The sequence below is a fragment of the Danio rerio genome, chromosome 16 (genome assembly GCF_049306965.1).
Source record: "Danio rerio strain Tuebingen ecotype United States chromosome 16, GRCz12tu, whole genome shotgun sequence".
Lineage (NCBI taxonomy): Eukaryota > Metazoa > Chordata > Actinopteri > Cypriniformes > Danionidae > Danio > Danio rerio.
Window position 1 is genome coordinate 14,908,165 of NC_133191.1, and position 22,467 is coordinate 14,930,631.

General features: G+C 32.7%; 1 protein-coding gene across 1 annotated transcript; it reads right to left on the reverse strand.

Annotated features, from left to right (window-relative positions):
• Positions 1-6,465: 6,465 nt before the first annotated feature.
• Positions 6,466-21,748, reverse strand: dscc1 (DNA replication and sister chromatid cohesion 1). The gene is given in 9 exon segments (NM_001004611.1): positions 6,466-6,662; positions 6,860-7,008; positions 10,221-10,378; positions 12,015-12,067; positions 13,405-13,543; positions 14,488-14,578; positions 16,689-16,823; positions 16,905-17,073; positions 21,510-21,748. Coding segments are annotated over 9 exon segments (1,176 nt in total). The 5' UTR covers positions 21,680-21,748; the 3' UTR covers positions 6,466-6,550.
• Positions 21,749-22,467: the final 719 nt, after the last annotated feature.

Genomic DNA, 22,467 nt, shown 5'->3' on the forward strand with positions numbered 1-22,467 from the left:
AGGCACTTAAATTGAACTATGAAAAGAAATAATATAGATCGCACCACCAATCACATGAAAACGAAACTAAGTACCATGGTTGAAAAATGTAAGGAGTAGAAAGTACAGATATTTGTGTAAAAATGTAAGGAGTAAAAGTAAAAAGTGGTCAGAAAAATAAACAGTGGAGTAAATACCAGAAAAATCTGTAGTATTGAAGCATTTGTACTTCGTTACTTCCTATCCCATCTCTGTGACCTCACAGCAAGAAGGTTGCTGGCTCAAGTCCTGGCCGGGAGAAGAAGAAAGAAACTTAAAGTTTCATAACCGTTTAAGGGTGAGTAATAGTGAGTACATTTTCATTTTTGGGTAAACTATGCTTTTAAGCATTTGTAAAAGATAAGAAAGACCCATGGCTTTTGTATTGGGTAATTTTGTGCAGAAAACTTAAGCATTTTAGAAATATGTTCATTGAATACTGTGTGAAAACAACATGTATTGTATGGTCATTAGCTATTGTGCTGATTGAGTTTTGACTATTGAAAATGTTACTACGTACTTACAGAATACAGAACACTTCCTACATGTTAACTGTACATTTTAACTTAGTACTATATATACTATATGGAAATTGAACAAAGGGAGGTGCACTGTCACAAAATAAAAAGACGACCACAAGTTGAGTAAAAAAAAAAACAATTATAATTGTTATTTTCCATTAAAATTGTATATTATATTGAATGTACCATGCATTATTTTAATGCAAAGGTTTAACCCCCCTCTCTCTTCTTTTGCATGATTTAAAACTCCCTCACGTCACATGATTTTGAAGATGGGTTAGTCACTTCCTCTTTACATTTACCTATAAATGTAAACTCAACAGGGGTAAGTACTGCCAAACTTCTGAGCGTCCAGAAAGACTTCCCACAATATGGTAATGTATTGATCTAATTGTCTTGTATGCATGTTTGCTTTATTTATTTATTTTTTTATTCAATCATTCATTCTTTCATTTGTTTATTTGCTTAATTACTTTTGCTGAGAAACATTTTCTGAAATTTGATTCTACATTTTAAATGTTTCTCTTTATTCATTTTATTTATTAATCTTAACAAATTTGATATCTTTCAAATCTATATTATAAAATGACATTTGTACATTTCTCCACAAGCTAAAAATGCTGTCGCTCATGGTCATCATGATTCTTGCACTTCACACCTGTTTGAGTGAGCTGGACATGCTGCACCCAAATAAGCCCTGCACTGAAGCGAAAGACAAGATGGCCTATGACACATTTCTTTACCGCCACCTTCGCAAAGACACACCAAACGATCCAAACAATTTAAGAGCATGGCAAAAGTTCATTGACAAAATTGACACCTGGGACAGACCAATTCAGTCATTCTTTCCCTTCCAGGAAGCAAGAAAAGTGTTTGCAGTGTGTTCATCAGGAGGAAAGGTGTATAAGGGAAACCTCTGCATCAGCAAGAAACCTCTCATGTTCTTCAATGCAGAGGTCAACAATAGGAAGCAGGTCAAGAAAGTCAAAGTCCAGAAGCAGCATGTTATTCTTGGTTGTGACAAAATTGGAAAAAAGTGTCAACCTGTTCATTTCGAGGCAAACAAAAATGATGTTGAACCAGATAATACAATAGATTGCAGTAAAGCAATGGTAAATATGAGCTCTGTTCATTTTGGGGAGTTTTTTTAAAGCCCATGACTTGTAAAATATTATATCTGGTATGCTTTGCTGCAGTGTTAAACTGAAAAAAAAAAAAAAAAATGTTTTGGTATCAATGTATGTGCGCATGCAAACATTATTCAGTCAAACAATAAATACAAATTGTTGCATCAAAAAAGTTTCTTGTTCTTATTTTAAAATCATGCTTTTTCCACATGGCGAAAATAAAATAGTTTATATATTATTTGTGTATTATTGAAACAATCACCGGGCTTTAAATAGTTTTTTCTTGCTTTCTAAACTTTATATTACTTTCAAAGTAAAACCTTCTTAACTTCCTGATACTGCTGTTTCCACTATGCATTTAGTATGAATCATTATTATTATTCGGTCCCATTTTATATTAAATGTCCTTAACTACTATGTACTTGCATAAAAATAAATAAATAAATAAATAAAATGTACTTACTGTGTTTTTGATGTATTTGAAAACACTTGTGGTGCTTTTGAGTTGGGACAGAGGTTGGGTTATGAACAGGTTTGGTGGTATGGGTAGGTTTAAGGGTGGGTTAAGGTATAAGGGATGGTCAACGGTGTATTTACAAATGTAATTACAAAAGTTAATTACAGATGTAATTACATATTTGTATTTAATCAAGCATAAGTACACAGTAAATACATGTATTTACACAATAAGTATATTGTAACAAACTATTAATTCCTGTGTAAATACTTATTAGTTAAGGCCACTTAATATAAAGTGGGACCCATTATTCATTTTTATTAATCTATTTTTTGGTAACACTTTATTTTGAGGGTCCATTTGTGTTAGTAGACTGTCTGCTTAATATCTTATGATAATGCTACTAAACAGACATTTAACTGACTATAAAAAACTTTGCAAGTCCATGTCAACTTACACCAACCCCAACCCAAACCAAACAGTTTACTTAAAATGAAAATTAGTTACAATGTAACTTAAATTCAACAAATAGACCATTAAATAAAAAGTGCCCCTATTTTTATTGTATTTGTTTAATTATTATTACTATTATTTTTTTTTTTTGCAGTTTATTTATTTATTTTTGCTTTAGCTGTTGGACAGTATGTGTTGATTCTAAATGTAAGTGTGAACAAATACTCAATGCCCGACTACATATGTAAATACAGTAGAGCCCTATAATATATTGGGCACTTTTATAATATATTCTAGGCGTGTAGGGCATGATTTGTTGCTATTTTCATACAAAGTTTCATTTATACATTTTGTTTTACGTTGTTTAAATAGCAAATCAATTTGTGTCACTTTGTGGACTTTTGAATGTGAAAAGGAGGTTACTCAAGGCGCATTGTTGTTGCGTTGCTATTTTGAGGCAACTAAAATAGACTGCGTCATAGACCAACTAAAAGCAGGTTTAAAGTAAGTGGCACAGAGTTTTTGTAATTTAAAGAGTGCATATTGTAATTTTGTAGGCACATATTGTAGGCACATATAGGCAGGTACAAAAAAAAAGTGTAAACATTGCTTAATACACACAAGATGTGCAACGATACACAAATATCTTTACACATAAAAACAAGTAAAGGATTAAACTGTATTAAAAAAAAAAACACTACCTCCATCACTGCAAAAAATGCTTTTCTTACTTAAATTTTTTTTGTCTTGTTTCTAGTACAAATATCTAAAAATTCCTAAATCAAGAAGAATTTTTTAGACAAGCAAAACATATCGTCTTGTTTTGAGAAATAATATGCCAATATTGAGCGAGTTTTTCCTTAATACAAGCAAACTAATCTGCCAATGGGGTAAGCAAAATAATCTTACGTCAAAAGAAAAAAACAAGATTTCTAAACAACTCTAAGTAGTTGACAGTGTTAATGTCAACTGCTACATTTAAAATGACCCATTGGAGTTATAAAAAGACCCCAATTTCAGTGTTTAAATCCATAATGAATGAACATCAAGCTCCATAAACTTTTGACATCATTTTTTAAAACACCAGCCATTTAGTTTAATCAGATTCAGAGATGAAGGTCGTAATACTAATGTTGTCCAAAAAAGGGTACAGAACAAAAATAAATCATTTTAGATCACAGTTTAAAGACTGTAAAAGGTAAAGAAGATCACCTAAAACTATAATGCATATACATTTATCATAGTTCATAAAGCCCAATATAACCAGCATAATCAACAAAACTCAGAAATCTCCAAAATACTTTATTTATTTATTTATATATATATATATATATATATATATATATATATATATATATATATATATATATATATATATATATATATATATAATGCTTTTATAACAGTGGTTACCGACCCATAGGTTACCAACTAGTAGAGCTTTTTGCACACTCAGAAATACCTTTTGAGTGATGTAGGTTCTCACTTTATTCTTCAAAAGCCAACAGCTGTTTTTTTTTTCATTGTGGTTAATTGCTGCAATGTCAATATGCAGCTCTTAATATGTGCCTCGAAGAAATAAGGGGTCGTCTGTTATTTCAAATAGAGATGCATGGCTTGTGACAATCATGGCAATTTAGACACATGCTTTAGTCAATTTGAAATATTTAGTCTGGGCAAACTTTTATATTGATTCCTCTTATACCTCAGGACTGCAGCTTTTTTTCAGGACAATTCATTTTATTCATTCATTTTCCTTCAGCTCAGTCCCTTTATTAACTTATTTAGCATATGTTTTACGCACTATGAAACACCTATACACTCTTGCATTCACACACATACACTACTGCCAATTTAGTTTATTTAATTCACCTATAACACATGTCTTTGGACTTGTGGGGGAAACCGAAGCACCTGGACGAAACCCACACAAACACGAAGAGAACTTTAACTGTAACACTTTACAATAAGGTTTATTAGTTAATGCATTTACTAACATGAACTAATCATGAACAACACATGTACATCATTTATTAATCATAATTGAACATTTACTAATGCATTATTAACAACCAAGTCCATGCTTGTTAACATTAGTTAATACACCATGAGTTAACATGAGCTAACAATGAACTACTGTATTTTCATTAACTAACGTTAACTAATATGAACAAATACAGTAGTAAATGTATTGTTCATTGTTTGTTCATGTTAGTAAATGCATTAATTAACATTAACTAATTAACATTGTAAAGTGTGACCACTTTAACTTTAACCTTTAGTTAACTGCTACTTGTTTAGTATGGAATTACTAAACAAATATTTAGTATTGGAGGAGGAGCAATCCAACCAATTGCTGTTTAAATCACCCATTGTCTTGAAAAATATCTAGTAAAATATTATTTACTATCATTATGGAAACGATAAAATAAATCAGTAATTAGAAATGAGTAATAAGACTATTATGTCTAGAAATATGTTTAAAAAAATCTCTGTGTTAAACAGAATTAGGGGAAAAATAAACAGGGTCTTCTAATTCATGGGGGCTAAAAATTCTGACTTCAACTGTATGTTTCAGTAACAAGAAAAATTGTTTAGTACAGTAGAAGAAGCTGCACAAAATGTTAAACAAACAAAAAAAAAAAAAAAAAAAAACAAAGACATCATACTCTGACTAAAAAACAAGGAGTCTGCCACATACTCCTGGTACGAAACATTATGAAGAAACAAAGCCAATGAATTCAGCTTGGTAGAGAGAGCATTAAACTGAAATTATTTACATAAAAATACAAACTGTCCTGAGTGGCAAGAGTCATACTCAAGTCCCAGCAACACTGGGTGGAGAGTAATTGCTCACAAAGAAAAAAAGAAAAAAGAACGCTTCAACAGGACAACAAATGAGTTTGATAGAATAGAAAACTAAATAAATAATAAATACAGAATATCCAAAATGGCAAGTCTATTGGATCACACTGTCTCAGGATATTAAAATTGTAAAATATATAGACCATTTTAATGCGGTCATGTCATTGGCCCATGCACATTTCCTACTTGTTATCAAACTATTTCATAACTGTAACAAGAGACAATTCAATCATAACTTCATGTCAATACAGCTATCATAACATTTTTGCTCAATATGTGGCTCTTTTTAGATTCTCTGAACCTATAATAAAAAAAAAAAAGTAAAACAGGAAATACGCTGGGACCATTGTTTTTGTTTACATCCCTCAAAACGGTCTATATAAAATTCAGAGACATAGGGGCGAGGCAGTGGCGCAGTAGGTAGTGCTGTCGCCTCACAGCAGGAAGGTCGCTGGTTCGAACCTCGGCTCAGTTGGCGTTTCTGTGTGGAGTTTGCATGTTCTCCCTGCCTTCGCGTGGGTTTCCTCCGGGTGCTCCGGTTTCCCCCACAGTCCAAAGACATGCGGCACAGGTGAATTGGGTAGGTTAAATTGTCTGTAGTTTATGAGTGTGTGTGTGAATGTGCGTGTGGATGTTTCCCAGAGATGGGTAGGAAGGGCATCCGCTGTGTAAAAACTTGCTGGATAAGTTGGCGGTTCATTCCGCTGTGGCGACCCCAGATTAATAAAGGGACTAAGCCCTTTATGAATGAATAAAATTCAGAGACACAAAGAGAGAAACTTAATTGTTCACCTCTGAACTCTATAAATCTTACTGTATCATTTAGGATTTTCGTTTTTTTTTTTTTTTTTTCTGGCATATTTTACTCTAGAATGTAAAGAAATCAAATGTTTGAATTTTTTATCTCAAAATTGTGACATTTACTTGAGTCTGCACTAAATTCAGTGAATGAAGAATTACTGTGTATTGCATTTTAGTTACAGTTAGCTTAAAAGAATAAATCACCCAATCATGGACTATTGTATACAACCACAGAACATAATATTTTATTTGTTTTTTCTTTGAAACAACTAATAAGAGTAAATGGTTTTACAATGATATTTGTGATCTCAGGTTGCTACAGGTCTTCTTGAATTGTAGACTTTAATACCATTTTGCATAGATGAACGGGCATGTTTTGTCAGGAGAGCTCCAGTGGTTTGCTTCTCTCCACAAAGATCTCTGTTGAAGAAACATCAAATCACATCAATCACTTTAAAAAATGTATTTACTATAGGTCTATATCAGCTTCCTCAAAACTGTAGTTGCAGTTCAAAACAGATCAGCAGTTACAGATGAAATTGACAGCAATTTCATTCACAACAATTGCACAATATGTTTTATGGAGTGTAATAAAATATAGACTTTATAGTTCTTACTGTATATATGGTTCAATGTCATCTTGTGTCCATTTCTCCCTCAGGCTGAAGAGGCTGTTAAATCGCTCCAGTGTGTCCTCTGGCAGATCTTCTACCCGGAGCAGTGAAATGGTCTCTGGTTTAGAGCTTCGATCTATCAGAGCTAAACCCTAAGTGACACAAAACATGAATATTTACACTACCAAAAAAAAAAAAGGAATGTGAATATATAATTATTTTTTTATCAAAAACAATATGCAACATGGTTAAATATTATGCCAATTTGCAATTATGTAATTTGAGCCATTTAATTTAATTTTAGCACATTAAAATACCATATTAACATGACAAATACAAATAAACCCAAATGCACCCCTCAATTAGTATTTACTGTATATTTAAAGACAAAATTATTGTTCCTAAAATTTATTAGCCCTGTAATTATTTTTCACATTGTGAAAGTGTTATGAAAAGGAATTGCACCATTAGAAACTGGTAAACGGTTTACTGTTCCAACTTTTTTTTTTAAATGTGTTGAAAGAATATATTTTAAAATGTATTTATTATCTGTTTTTGTCCTGTCTCTGCAGTTCTGTTGCACTGTTGAAGCTCTGTCACGAAAACAAATTCCTGGAATGTGTGAACATACCTGGCAATAAAGCTCTCTCTGATTCTGAACCAAGTTTTAGTATAAAAGAATTAATGTCGCATCACCAGGCTATCCAGAGGGATCATGCGTGTTGAATCTGAAGGGAGTTGCTCCAGTGTTTTGTGTGTGTCTGTATGTTTATGTCTGTGTCAGGGGTTGAGTGAGCGGCGTATCCAAGTAGGGGCGTGTACGCGCGAGATGTAGTTGAAGAGCGGTGGGGGTGAGTTGCACGTGACATATCTGAAGAGCTAGGAAGGATGCGGTGGAGAGGGGTGTGCAACGTATTTACAGACCAGGCGGGAGATGCGCGATTTCCAGGAGGTTATCATTTATTTGCGGGCATCCAGTTTTTGTGCATTTGCAGGATACTTCCGCAACTTCCGGGAGACTTGGGATGTCTGGACTGGACTGTCTTAGCAACTGGATGAATGTAAAAGAGGACTGAACAAAATTGTTTCTATTTTATAATTAATGTCCTCAACTTACAGCAATACAACTTTACAATGAGTGCAATTGTTTGTATTCAATAATTTATTTTAAATTTTTTTCATTTGCCATTTTCCATATCTGCAATGCCTGTATTTTGGCATTTTTTTTGCAGTCCACTTAGAAATCACCTGGAAATCAATGTTTTCTTTGTTGGTATTGATTGTTAACCCTAACCCTAAATTCAAATGGCATTAACATGCCTATGTTTTAATTTCTGTAATAAATATGGCTGTCAAGTCAGGATCTTGATGGTTTGTTGTGGGTATGTTGCTTACATGAAGAAATCTGTGATACAAGTAAAACAAAAACGCTAATAAACAATTATATTTTGAATTTAAATAGTTTTTGTCTTGAGCTTACATAAATTTTACATTTGAATAGCCAAAATGACAAGTTTCAATATTTTAATTGTGATTAATCGCGATTAATTTTCAAAAAAAGTGTGATTAATTTGTTAACTTTTTAAATCAATTGACAGCACTAATATATATATATATATATATATATATATATATATATATATATATATATATATATATATATATATAATTATTTTATTTTTTTTCTGGAGAAAGTTTTTTTTTTTGTAATTTTGCTTGGAATAAAAAAAAATGCAAAGGTCATCATTATGAGCTACATTTTAAAACATTTTTCCTCTTATTAACTACAGAACAAAACACAGCTGTCCAATGAATTTCCTAATTAACCTTCTACCGCATGGTGTTGCCATATGGCAACATTATATTTATGTTAATTTCCCTGCCACTGTTTCTTTAAGACCAACATTGATTTTTTTTGTTGGAAAGAGAAGACCTTAGTTTAACCAATCATGTGTTTTGGTTAAGTCACATGAAATGCTGTGTTTTTCTGTAGTGCGATTTCTGACAGACAGGCGTTTATTGAGAGTAGTTGCTAAATACAAATGTAAACTTCAATAAAAACAAAGGATCAAACTATGTTAGATCCACAAAAAAATCTGAAACATCATCAGCAGTAAGTTATAATGACATATTCACAACTAAATTTTTTAATCAAATTAGTTTTTAGTAAATTGATCAAATGTATGTGTTGCCAAACGGCAACACTGTACAAAAGTGGAACATGCAAGATTAGCTAGCAAGATCAGCTGTGAACTTTTAAGTTGTAACAATAACATAAATGCTAGTAATATAATGTTGACTAATCATGTGTTAATGGCATTTGCATTACAGATAAAATCTAGTTTTAATGGCAATACTAATGTATAGATATAAATAGAGGGAACAGTGTATTAGCGAAGACCACCATGTTTTATGGTAAGTGAAAGAAGAAAAGGACAGAACTGGCTCTTCCTGCAGATTAATGTGAGGATGAGATGGGTTTTAGTGACCATGGGAATGATGCAGATTGGACATTTGATAAGAGCAGTGATGGAGACAGTTCAGGTAAGTTAGCTCTGAGGCAGATAAGACAGGTGTTGTATAGTGTATAGTATAATATATATATATAAACATTTTTAGCTAGTAGCTACATTATTCTGATGCATCTGGATATACTAGACTTGTTATTTATTTGTTATAATATTTACTGAACAAAATATTTATATTTACTGCATGTAGTATACATGATAATACAATATGACTGTTTTCAATAATATTCAGCTGTAAGCTGTTGGAATATGAGTTGTTGGGAAGCATGTATAAAGTGTCATTTATAAGTTCTGTGTTAAAGCTTATAATACTGCAACACAAATTAAATCATTTCAAACAACATACTTATTAATTATAAGAAAAGTTCTAAATTATTCATTTCCAATTTAGATCCACTGTTGGACGTTGTTGTCATATAGCAACATATCATAAAGCAGGGGTGACCAACCCTGTTCCTGGAGATCTACCTTCCTGCAGATTTCAGTTGCAACCCATATCAAACACACCTGCCTGTAATTATCAAGTGCTGTTCAGGTCCTAATTAATTGGCTCAGGTGTGTTTGATCAGGGTTGGATCTGAAATTTGCTGAAAGATAGATCTCCAGGAACAGGATTGAGCACCCCTGTCATAAAGTATCTTAAAAAAAGAAAAATTTCCATTTTTTTTAAGTTAAGCCATTTTAAGAAAAGAAAACAGTCAAAAAAAAAAAAAAAACTAATTTTTTTTTTTTCCAAAATATTTGCTTTTGTGTTCAAACAGCTTTTGAACAAGTAAAGGGTGATTAAATGATGTTATAGTGAACTATCCCTTTAACAAAGATTGTGTTTTCCTCACCCGGAGTTGATCCAGTCTAGTGCCCATGCCCTCAGGAACACTCTGCTGCCAAACCTCCTGGAACTCGGACAGGTTAAACTTCACAGCGTTTTGCAGGAGCAGCTGAGCTGTGGCCCTACACACTTTATCCTCATCCAGAGCATACATCACCTGATTATCTAAAGACAATGCATTAATACAAACAAGTGAAGAGAAAAAATAAAAAATGTTTATCCAATAAATTCAGAAAGTAAAGAGAGTAGGGATGTAATGATACACAAGTCAAGAAAAGTTATGAAGAAAAGCTGAACGTTGAAATTATTGTTTATTAATGTTTATTTCTCAAAATATGGTAAAAACAATAAAATGACACTATGTAGCGTTGGTTGCTACATTTTGCATGGACTTGGGGACTTTGAAAATGAGTTCTCAATGAACTGGACAGTGATGACATCAGAATACAATTATTCCTGATTCTGAAAATAAATGAGTTTTGCTAAACAAATGTGCTTGCACTTTACATATAAATTTATAGTTCCCTGATAAAATCAGACATTTGTTATTATCACATTCCCACCTAAAGCTATCATATAAGCTAGAGTACTTCATTCGGCCACTGACACTCTGTAGACATTTATTCTCAGGCAGAACACACACTGTGAATACAGGCACTCTGTGTTCGCCATCAAAGAACAAACCATATATAACGCTTGTAATAATCATACCTCTAATAGTGATTTGGTAATTTAAATTTACTTTTCAGAACCACTGCTTTATGCGAGCGTCGCTCATATCAGTGGGCGTTAGCACTTTGAGATAAAAAACATGGCACCTACAGTTACAATGTACTGAGATCTTTTGAAGTGAAACTATTGCTCTGTGCAAGAAATAGGGTGGGGCGATATTGCAAAAAAAAAAGCATCACGATATCATGTTTTATATCATTCGATATGAATAATTATTGAATGTTTTTAACAATGCATTTAGGAATGTTAGGATTTATTTAAATTTACCAACATTACAAACCAAATATCTGATCTCTTTATAATAAAATAAACAAAATGTGTTGAACACTTTTAAACTTGATAAATAAAACGTTACAAAGTGTGTGCAATGGTACAGTGTAAACGTTGAACAATCAAAGCAAACTTTAAGGTGTGAATAATAATGATGCAGTAAACCTCAAACTCTGTCAACAGCACAAATTATGATAATCAATTCTGAGCGTTCAAGTAAAGGAACCAGCCATCATTATTCAAATACATATTGAAACATTTTAAACCGTTGAATGACTATAATATCCCCTATGCTATTCATGCATTCAGATGGGGAGCTAGTGGCTAAGATCATGCAAGTCTACCGCAACTAATGGAAATGACAATCTTACACCCTAAGATTATTGGCACTGCTTGCAAGGTGTGTGCTCAGCAGGCCAATTTTAATAAAACTATAACACTTTATAATGAAACTACATACCGATACCGATTTTATCGCCCATACCTACCAACAAAATAAATGATATTTACAACATTATTATCTGTTATTAATAGGTACATTGTTTCAAACACAAAGGCCCACACATATCCTCATTGCAAACATCATTATGCAATGTATTACATGAAGACGAAATTGGCATTTTTGCGTCAATTATACCACATAAATACAGAAAAATTACTCTTGGAAAACAACAAGCTCAATATCAAAAGCTACGTTATATACATGAATAATGCACATGACAAGTTTTTTGTTGTTGTAGCAATTTTCAATACTACGATGTATTGTTATACCTGTAAAAGAGCGGAAAAAAAAACTGACCTTCATCACTATGCCGTCTTCCATAACAGTTCAGACAGTGTTCTATCATGGCTCTAAACAAGGAAATTGAGGAATATTTAAATGTTAATGATTGTTTTGGATTGTCTGCTCTTTTTCTCCATTCCAAAAAGGGCTGCACAATTTTGGGGGAAAAACTGAGTGTGATATATAATTTTTCTGCAACTCAATTGCAATTTTGAGTAAACTTTCAGCAAAATGAACTGCCCTAATTGGAAAGACCTCATAATTTTAGATTGATTGGGATGATTTTGTGGAAACATAATAAACATGATATAATAAACCATATATAGTTAAAGTCAGAATTATTAGTCCTCCTGAATAATTAGTCCCCCATTATTTAAAAAAAAATATTTTTCTAAACCGTTCTACACATAATAGTTTTAATAACTAATTTCAAACAACTGATTTCTTTTAACTAAGTTATAATGACAGTAGGCATTAGACAATAACCGTTTTCAAGGTATACCGTGGTTTGGAAAAGTCAACGTTTTAAAACACTCAAAATTTTCTGTTAAACCGTTCCTTTTGTATGCAAGATTTTTTTTGCTGTTTTTTTAGGACAACAGTATCTCTAGCAGAAAAGATGTCCAAAGATGTTTTAAATTGTAAAGAAATCTGTGTTTTTGAAACTAATGAGAACCAAGCAATAGTCAATAATTTATTTTAATTATTTAGAGATGTTTACTGCTTCAAAATATTTTAAATGCTACTCAAAATAAAATATATTGTGTTCAAAAGGGAAAAAAGTTTTTGTTTTTTACCCAGACATTTAAAAAGAAAATATTTTTTAAAGCAGTGATCACAATACCATCAAAACGTGAAATATTTTTATCCAAGGGTATCATACCGTCAGAATCTTATACCGGCCCATGTCTAAATGACAGTACATAATATTTTACTAGATTTTTTTAAAGATACTAGGAATTAGCTTAAAGTGCAATTTAAAGGCACTTAACAAGATTAATTAAGTTGGGGTAATTAGGCAAGTCATTGTCTAACAGTAGTTTGTTCTGTAGACAATCGAAAAAATATTTCTTAAGGAGGCCAATAATATTGACCTTAAAATGGTTTTAAAAAAAGTTAAAAACTAAATATAAATATTATAGCAAATGCTTTAAAACTCCTTGCTTTGTTAAACATCATTTGGGAGATATTTAAAAAAGAACAAAAAACTGTAAAGGAGGGCTAATAAATTTACAGTGGAGCAAAGATACAAATAAATAAATAAAGAGCATATTATGGATTTCATAGAGTGTAACAGTATTCAGGCAAAAATTAAATAATCAAATGTAAAATGATACTGTAGAGTATTCATCATGCTGAAACGATATATTGTGCAGCCCTAATACCAGTCTCAATCAAAACTCACTTTGGCTCAAGGGACCCCAGCTCTTCCAAACAGACACTGAGGGGAACTTTGCTGAAAGACCAAGACTCTGAGTCCACCAGCTGCGTCACGTGACCCAAGAGCTTCATCTCATAATCAAAATCCATAATCCTCCAAAATCCTGCAAACACATCCCAGTCAAAACAACTTCATCTACAGTTAAGACACTACACTTCTAATAGGGAAATACTTTTATTTTACGGATACAGTGCATCGATTGATGATTCAAACTGCATTAGAGATGTGGTCAAGAAGAGGCTCCAATATATAATTCAAGAGGACATAAAATGAAATGTATACTAATTTAGTTGTTATTCCACAAAACTGAAAATTAAATGGTATCAAAGTCTACTTTTTAAGTGTTATTGATGGAATACTGTACATAAATCCATATACTGTACAGTGATATGCAACAGCGATGTTTAGTCCAGCTTATCAAAACATAATAAACTTTTTTTGTATAACATAATAAAATCCATTTTTCAAAACAATTCAAAATAATGTTGTCAGTTAAATACCTAAACCATGTTTAGTGTATTTCTTCTCCCAATAAAACATATTCCTCATATTGTGATGGTTATATTGTGCAAAAGTTCTTTGTTCTTTGGACAGACCTTTTGTCTACTACTACCACAATTACAATTATTCATCAAAATAAACATGTATATTCTATGTAAAAGAGTGAATCTTGAAAAAGTAATTAGTCATCTATTTCAACCAGAACAATAATCAAACCAAGAAACTGTCTTCAGTATATTAAAGAGCCCCTATTGTGGGTTTTTGAAAATGACCTCCCATGCAGTGTGCAACACAGCTCTAAGTGAATGAAAACGTCCAGCTGAGGTTTAAATCTGAAAGTGTAATTTGTTTAAAACTATTTAAAAACATTTATAAAAGAGACTCAGAGTTGTTTATATAAAACATCATTCATCTGGATCTTTTGCCTGTTCGTATTAACTTTGACACGAAACAATACCAAATATGAACTGCCGGATCCAAGGTTTAAGGTTATTTTCAAGACATTTTAGATTTACATGGTTAAGTAAAAATAACCCATCAGCTCACCGTCAATTTCACAAGCGTGAACATTTCCAAGATGTGCTTCCAGTTCTTCTTTACTTGCTTGGATTCTCTCAAGAAGGTCTTCCATACTGTACTAAAATTTAATAATAATAAAAGATCACTTTTTGTGCAAACACAAAGCAAATACACCAAACATGTAAACAGGTATGACATGAGATAATAGAGAAATGTAGGCATATTTTGTGTTCAAGCTATGGATGCATGATATTTATTGCATACAGCAATATGTTAAGGCTTGATACATCCACACTTGATAATGTATAATTATTTTAAGCCTGTAGTTCTAGACAGTATGTACTGTATAGATTAAGCATTTTTGCTATTTTTGTTTCATTTACATGGTTGTAACCAGCAGATGTCCTCAGTTTGCTACATTTCTAGAACATGTGACCAGTAAAACTAGCTAATATACTATAATTTGTATCAGTGGATCTAGCTAAGATACTATAATTTATCTACCATATTCAATATACTGGAATAAAAACTAAATATTTTTGTTCACAGCAGCTTCAAAAAGTTGTGGTACATACATGAGGCACTTTTAACTTTTATGTGACATTGTTTGCTATCCTGGTTTGCATAGTCTCTGGTAATACTTCAACATTGATTCTGAAGCTATTACAGATTCCAGATGTCAATAATCATATATTAAAGCATCTTTAAAAATGCTGTTTAACTTATCAAGCCGGACTCAATAAGCTAAAAATAAGTTTTCTGCTGCTATTACACAGATCCTTTATGCAAATGTTTGTCTTCTAGGAAACCTGTGTCTTCTTTAGCTTATGAAGGCCAGTACTTAAAGAAAAATATATAAGCTTTATGCCAAGTTAGAAAAATGTACATTTTTTTTCAGTCTTTATACTGTTCACATGTTTTCACCACAGCTCTTAAAGCTCCAAAAAGTTTACTTTACTCACTATTTACTCATCCTCAAGTGGTTCCTTAATTGGTGGTTAATTTCTTTTTAAGTTGAACACAAAAATGATGTTTTGAATGGAGCTGCACACTGGTAACCATTGCTATGCAAAGTAAGTAAAATTATACTATGGAAGTCAATGGTTAAAGGTTTTCAACATTTTGCAAAATATCTTCTTTTGTGGTAAACAGAAAAAAGAACTTTCAACTAGTTTGAAACAAGGGAATGATGAAAATATTCAGTTTTGGGTGAACTAACCCTTTAGAGTCTTTTTTTTTAAGAGTTTTTTGGAGTATCAGTGAACATTTGAATTAATTCTCTGACTAACCTACTCGGTGTTAAAAAGATGGAACTCAAAAATCACAGAATCATTTTTGAAAGAGTTGAAATACAAAAAAATGCTGAAAAGAAAACATTTGTGGAACCTGAAGGATTTTTTTCTGAAGAACAAAGCAGCAAGGAACTTATGAACAACCATCACCAAACAAACCATGTGGAGAATTTAGCATAACTTATAACACAACATACATTTTTTTTTTATTCAACTATTTATAGTCTTACTGTCTTTTGTGGACTACATGTCTTTAAGTGCAATATTACATTGATTCTGAAATTCTAATTCAAATCTATTTTGCTCTTTAATCTATCTAACAAATTTATTTTACCATAAGATGGAGATGTATGCTTACAAACAGCCACACTCTGCCACTTCCTTACAACATACCACTTGATTGCAAGACAATGAATAATAAAGTGAATTATGTAATGAAAACGTTCAAGCAAATTAAAAAAGTGTTTACATTAATCCAATGGCATAATAGCCGTGGTGCAAATACATTTGACCACATACAGTACAAGACCTAAAGCACAAGCTCTACTTTGTGCTAACGATTGTATGATTAAAAACTAGGCAAGACCGCCACCTGCTGTTTAAAACTAAGCTCAGCATCGATCACGATACATTCCAAAAATTTAGGTACCAATCCATGAATGATAAAACATCAATTTATCTTCCAAGCACTATGCAATATCTTATTCAGGTCAGTAACATAACATGTTTTGTACAATTCCTCTTATTTTTGGTAAAATATTGAACATTTCGCAGATTCTGTAAGGGGTATGATACATTTTGACTTCAACTGTATGTATTGCTATTTCAATATCAATTGCAAATGTACAAGACCACTTCCGGGGCATAATATTTTTCTGTGACTATTACACATCCCTAATACAAGCTAACGACTACCATCATGTCTATGTATCATACTTTCAGTCCCGGTGCCTCCTCCTGCATGCCGACTGGCGGACCATCATATGGATTCTCCATCAGAAGTTTCTTCAGCTTCTTTAACCTCGGTCTCTGCCTTCTCAGCTCCCAGTAACAGTTTGAAAATCCCCAAATCTGCAAAATAAAGCTTATTTGTTAATTCACACAACATTTACATCATCGCTTAAGATAAAAATACATCATTTCCTCAGTCACCTGTGTGTGCATGAGCTGAGGAGATGCTGGGATGTCAGACAGCTGATCTGGAGTTTTACATCCTGGGACAAACAGCAGCAGATTTGAGGTGTCTGCGATTTTCAAGTCGTATGTTTTGTCCTCACTGCACAGAACTGCATGCTCGTCTTTATCACCTCTGATAATAAGGCTAGTGAAAAGAATAAACACACATAACAGATGAATAAATCTCAGCCTTAAAGAGATGGTTCATCCAAAAAAATGATAATTCTGTCATTAAGTATTTTCCTTTGACTTAATCTAAATCAAACATGTAAGGGCTCTGGATACAGACCTGGTGCAGATGCAATCAGAGCTATATGCAATGCTTTTTAATGGGCTCACCAAACCCCACCCCGAACCCTACCTCTCGCAGTGACGTCACTAGCTCCACTGAGTGCATTGTGTCTGACATTGCATCTTTGAGAAATGTAATCTCAGATTGCATCATAAAGGCTGCATTCAGACACTAGATAACCATTCATTTCCATTGCATTTTTTTTTTTTTTTTACCTATTATGGAGCTGATGCAGCTGCTAAAGATGCTTTGAAGCAAGTAGTGAACAAATGCCAAATTCCTCCGTCAGAGATGAAAACTTTTATCAACGCTTACATTTTAAACAAGTGGCAAAAGGAATGGGATGCATTAGAAAACAATAAACTACATGAAATCCAACCTGAAGTTTCACACAGAATTTTAAGACATTTTAAGAATCGATTTGATCAAGTAGTTTTTACCAGATGTCGTATTGGGCATACGAGAATAACACATGGTTTTTTGCTCCAAGGTGAAAACCCTACTCAGTGTTTGTGCTGCAAAACTCCTCTTACTGTAAAACATATTTTACTGGACTGTCCTGCTTTTACTGATTCCAGAAGGACTTTTTATGAAATGAACTCTTTTAAGGACATTTTTGACAAAATAACACCCGAAAAGATTTTAGAATTTTTATCATGTATTAACACAAAAAACTTATTTAATTTATGTTTTATTTTGTTTGTTGATTTTTAAATTTTATATTTATTGTTGAAAGATTCCTGCCATGAAGATAGCCTTGGTTGCTGACATGACACTAAATAAAAAATACATTACATTACATTTACCTATTATGGACATTAGTAGTTACAGGTTTTCAGCTTTAAAAAAAATCTTCTTTTGTGTTCAGCAGAGGAAAGAAACTTAAAGGTTTATAACCACACAAGGGTGAGTAAATAGTAAGTTTTCATATTGGGGTGAGCTATCTCTTTAAGAAAAAGAGGTGCATTAAGATACCTTTAATCTGCTCCTGTAGTGTACTTGTCTTCAACATCTAGGGCTCTATTTTGACGGTCCATGCGCAGAGTGCAAAACGCAGGGCGCAAACGCTTTCAGGGCGTGTCAGGGCGCGTTTTTGCTAATTTAAGGACGGGAAATCTGCCTTGCGCCAAGGCGCATGGTCTAAAAGGGTTGAGTTTATTTTCTTAATGAGTTATATGTGTGTTTTGAGAATAAACCGATTAGAGTCTCATCTCCCATTCCCTTTAAGAGCCAGCTGCGTCGCGCCAAGAGCGCATTCGCTATTTACAGGACGCAAAGTAAGTCTAAGTGGAAAAAATTAGCATTTCACAAGCAAACAGTTAACAGTGAACAGTTTTTTAACAGAAAACTGTTAAACAGAGCATCTACTGCGTGAGAATGAAAGATAATGGATCACTTTCACTTTTGGATAGGGAAACCTTTACGCACAGACATCAATTAGTCTATAAATAAATAATTTTGTTTGTTAAGCGCAAATATTCGATTCAAAACTATTTCAGTTATAATTTCCAGCAAACAAATAAATGAATAATAATAGCAAAATGTGCTCAAAAACCTGAGTTATATCCTAAAACACATGCTGTGCCCCATATGGTCTAAAACCTGACAGGTGGGCAAATCTAAGCTTGTTTTTAATAAAACAAATATAAATATGGATATAATAAATAATACTGCTAATAATAATAACATTATACACAAGCAAATTGTTATGAATGAACTGAAAAAGCCTCCCGAGATGAAGAAGACATTAAAAGCAGTTTTTTTTCATATTTATGTAGGCTAGAAAATAATAAGCTTTGTAATATTTTAATCCTTTATATTTATATCCTAAATCTATTCTTATTATATCCTATATATATCCTTAATATTTAAATTTTTTCATATGTAAAGATATTTGCCTATTGCTCTCTTGTGCGTAATAAGCAGTACGTAAGCGAGGCGCAACTCTGCGCCGGAGTTTAGACCGGGTTAGTTTTGGTCTAATGAAACATCTATTATAGTCTCTCAAAATAGCAACGCGCCAGCGGTCCACCTCAGAACGCCTTCTTTTTTAGACCAGAACTCCTATGGGTGCACAAATGAGCGCTAATTCATTTGCAGGGCTCGAAATTGCGACCATTTTGGTCGCATATGCGCCTGAAAATTAATCTATGCGACCGCATAATATATTTGGGCGCATTAGTGCGACTGCAGATAATGGTTGAGTGAGACCTGTTTTGATTTTTTTGTAAAAACGTGCTGAATCGCTCTTCCCTGCTGCCGCTATATTGGTTTCTATTAGCTGTCAATCCCTCAAGGTATTCCGCTGTCAGATGACAGGGAAGGAGTTTTGATGACCACGGGAAATGCAAACGGCTGAAGAGTAAAAACTTAAAGCACACAGGTTTGCAAACCCCACCTAAAGTTGAGGCGCAGATGAAAGCAATCATGACACGTCACGTGGTGAATAATGATCCACCAGCTGAGATCAATCGAGTACGCGCTTCTTGGAGAAGGCACTCGAATCTCCATGCGTTGCATTCACTGCGTGTTCAGCGCAAATGTCCGCTAAAAGTCAAATCTAATACTGTACATATCATCGCCAAAGAAGCTTGCCTTTACCAAGTTTACACTGAAACTGCGGCTCATAACAAAGAGCGGTATTGCGCCGGTTGTCATCGCAAGAATCCTGCTCTGCCTGCTCATAAATTGGGTCGGCTGACTCGCCAGCTTTTCCATTAACACAGAAAAATGAAGATCATCTCAGACAGAACCTTTAAATTGACACAAACTGAAACCAAAACTTTTAAAGAGTGATAGAAGTGAGATTTTATTTACTTTCTTTTGTCTATTCTTTTTTGAGGTGTATATTATTTTTTTATTTATTTACTGATGACTTTGCAGCTTTCATCATTGAATTGAATGATTTAATATAATCTTTTGTTTGTTTTGTAGCAGAAATATTATTTATTAAATTGACATGCATATAAAAACAGCAGTACAAAATCAATATTTCTTACTGCAATGCTTTATTTTTACAAGGCAGTATCATAATGAGAAATGTAATTCATTGTTACTATTATTGTTATTTTCATCATCATTAATATTCTATGGCCTAATTATTAGACATTCATTTTGGAATTATTGCACACAAATATCAATGTCTTCGCAGCATTAGTTAGATAGTTGTTTCTGGTTTTTGTCAGTCCTATTGACGTTGTTTTAAAATACAATAAATCCCTTAAAAAACAATTTGCAGCGGTGCTCATTCATTTTTGGTGGTTGCTCCTAAATTTTTTCTGGTGCTCCTAAAAATTTTTTTGGTGCTCCTAAATATTTGAAGTTGGGAGCACCGGTGCTACCAAGTAAAAAAGTTAATTTCGAGCCCTGATTTGCTATTTAAACAGCGTAGCGCAACGCCTCAAAAGGACTCTTGCGCCAAGCTGAAACTACCAAAAGACTATTGCGCAGCGCCTTGCGCCACACTGCGCCGGGTGTATGATAGGGCCCCTAGTGCCCCTCAGTGTATGTGCACATGTAAGGCAAGTTTATTTATATAGTTCATTTCATACACTGTGGCAATTCTAAATGCTTTACATAAACAAGAATAAAAAAGTCAAGTATAATAAAATAAAAAGCAATAATAAAAATTATTAAAAAACATTAAAATGTGTTCTGTGTGTTTTGGCAGTTGCCATGTAAACATAAACAAACACATAAATCATAAAACATACTTGGTGTTCTACACAGTCAAAAATGTTTTATAAAAGTCATGCAGAAATGTCACCACATTCAAATTTAAAAACAACTTATGATTTATGCCTTGTTTTTTTGTTTGTTTTTTTCAATTCTGTATTAGAATAAAGTTTTGGATATGTATATCATATTAATATTAAGTTCATAAATGTATAACAACCAATACACATTATACATACTTTAGTACCATGTATATAAAAATAGACAATATAAAAGAAAATAACTAAAATTTAGTGTATTTATTTCACTAAATAATAAAAATGACTGCATCATTTTTCAATAACAATAAATAATTTAAAGGCCATAATTCTAACATTCTAACAATATATTACATTCAGTTAGCATCATGATACCATCTTAATATCTTATTTCCATAGTAATTCATTTAACGTTAGCCTTTTTAATGTGCATTTTTTTCACAAGACAATGCAAAACGTAAGTTCTATAGCGACGTTCATAAATGTAACGTTAATTGTTGAGACGATCATCTCAAATTATACTAAAGCTGAGCATTCATCTTTCAAAACGAAGCAATGTAACAATCATTTTGCTACCTCTTTCCTGATTCAATGTGCTTGCAGAGATTCTCATCCACCTCCATGAGACAGTAATCGCCCGACGACACATTATCTCCGAAAGATAGACAGTAAGTGACGGGCTGCAGGTCTTCTTCTTTAACTTTGGCGATTTGTAGCGTTCCCTGAACCTCTTCTAAAGTCCTCATGCTGTCAGAATTACTTTTATCCAGACCGACTGAACACAAACACGTCTGCTGTTGTCAGCGATCAACTTTCCCGCAATATTTGAGCCGGAAGATGATGCCGTTGATCGACAGTAGTTTGAACCAATGAGCGTGAACCAATTCAGGCTGGCGCGTAATATTGTGTAAACGTCACGTGTCCACTAGATGGCGCTGCATAACACATTTCACCACGTGTGTCACTGTTACGTAATATTATTGTTTTGATGCTGGCAAAAATGTGCGTTGTAGAAAATTATGAATAAAAAAGACAAATAAAATATAGATAAAATAATAAAATGAATAAATAATTAGTTGTTAAATGTTATTAATAGTGGAAATTTACAAGTTTACTGTTCACAAAATGAACATTCAGTAGCTATATTAAAATGGTTCCAGTCACATTCTTTATGATTTTAAACATGTAAGGTTGTTGTTTTTTTAAAATAAAAATAGTTATTAATTTGGATTTTTAATTAAAAGATTCAGATGAGAAAAACACACAAAATGCTAATACAAATGCATGTTTTGAAGTCTTTTTTTTTGCTATTTATTGTTAAATTAATTGCATAAGTCTGTTGTGACCGTTCTGTTTATTCGTTTTTAACATAAACATTATTCCAGACATAATAAATTTATAATAAGTTTAATAAACCTGAATTAAACGTTTCAACAGTATACAACAACTACATATAATATATTATAAAATATTTTACTACTTATCCTTTATCTTTTGCTCGTTTGCAAAAACATAAAACACAATATATATATAT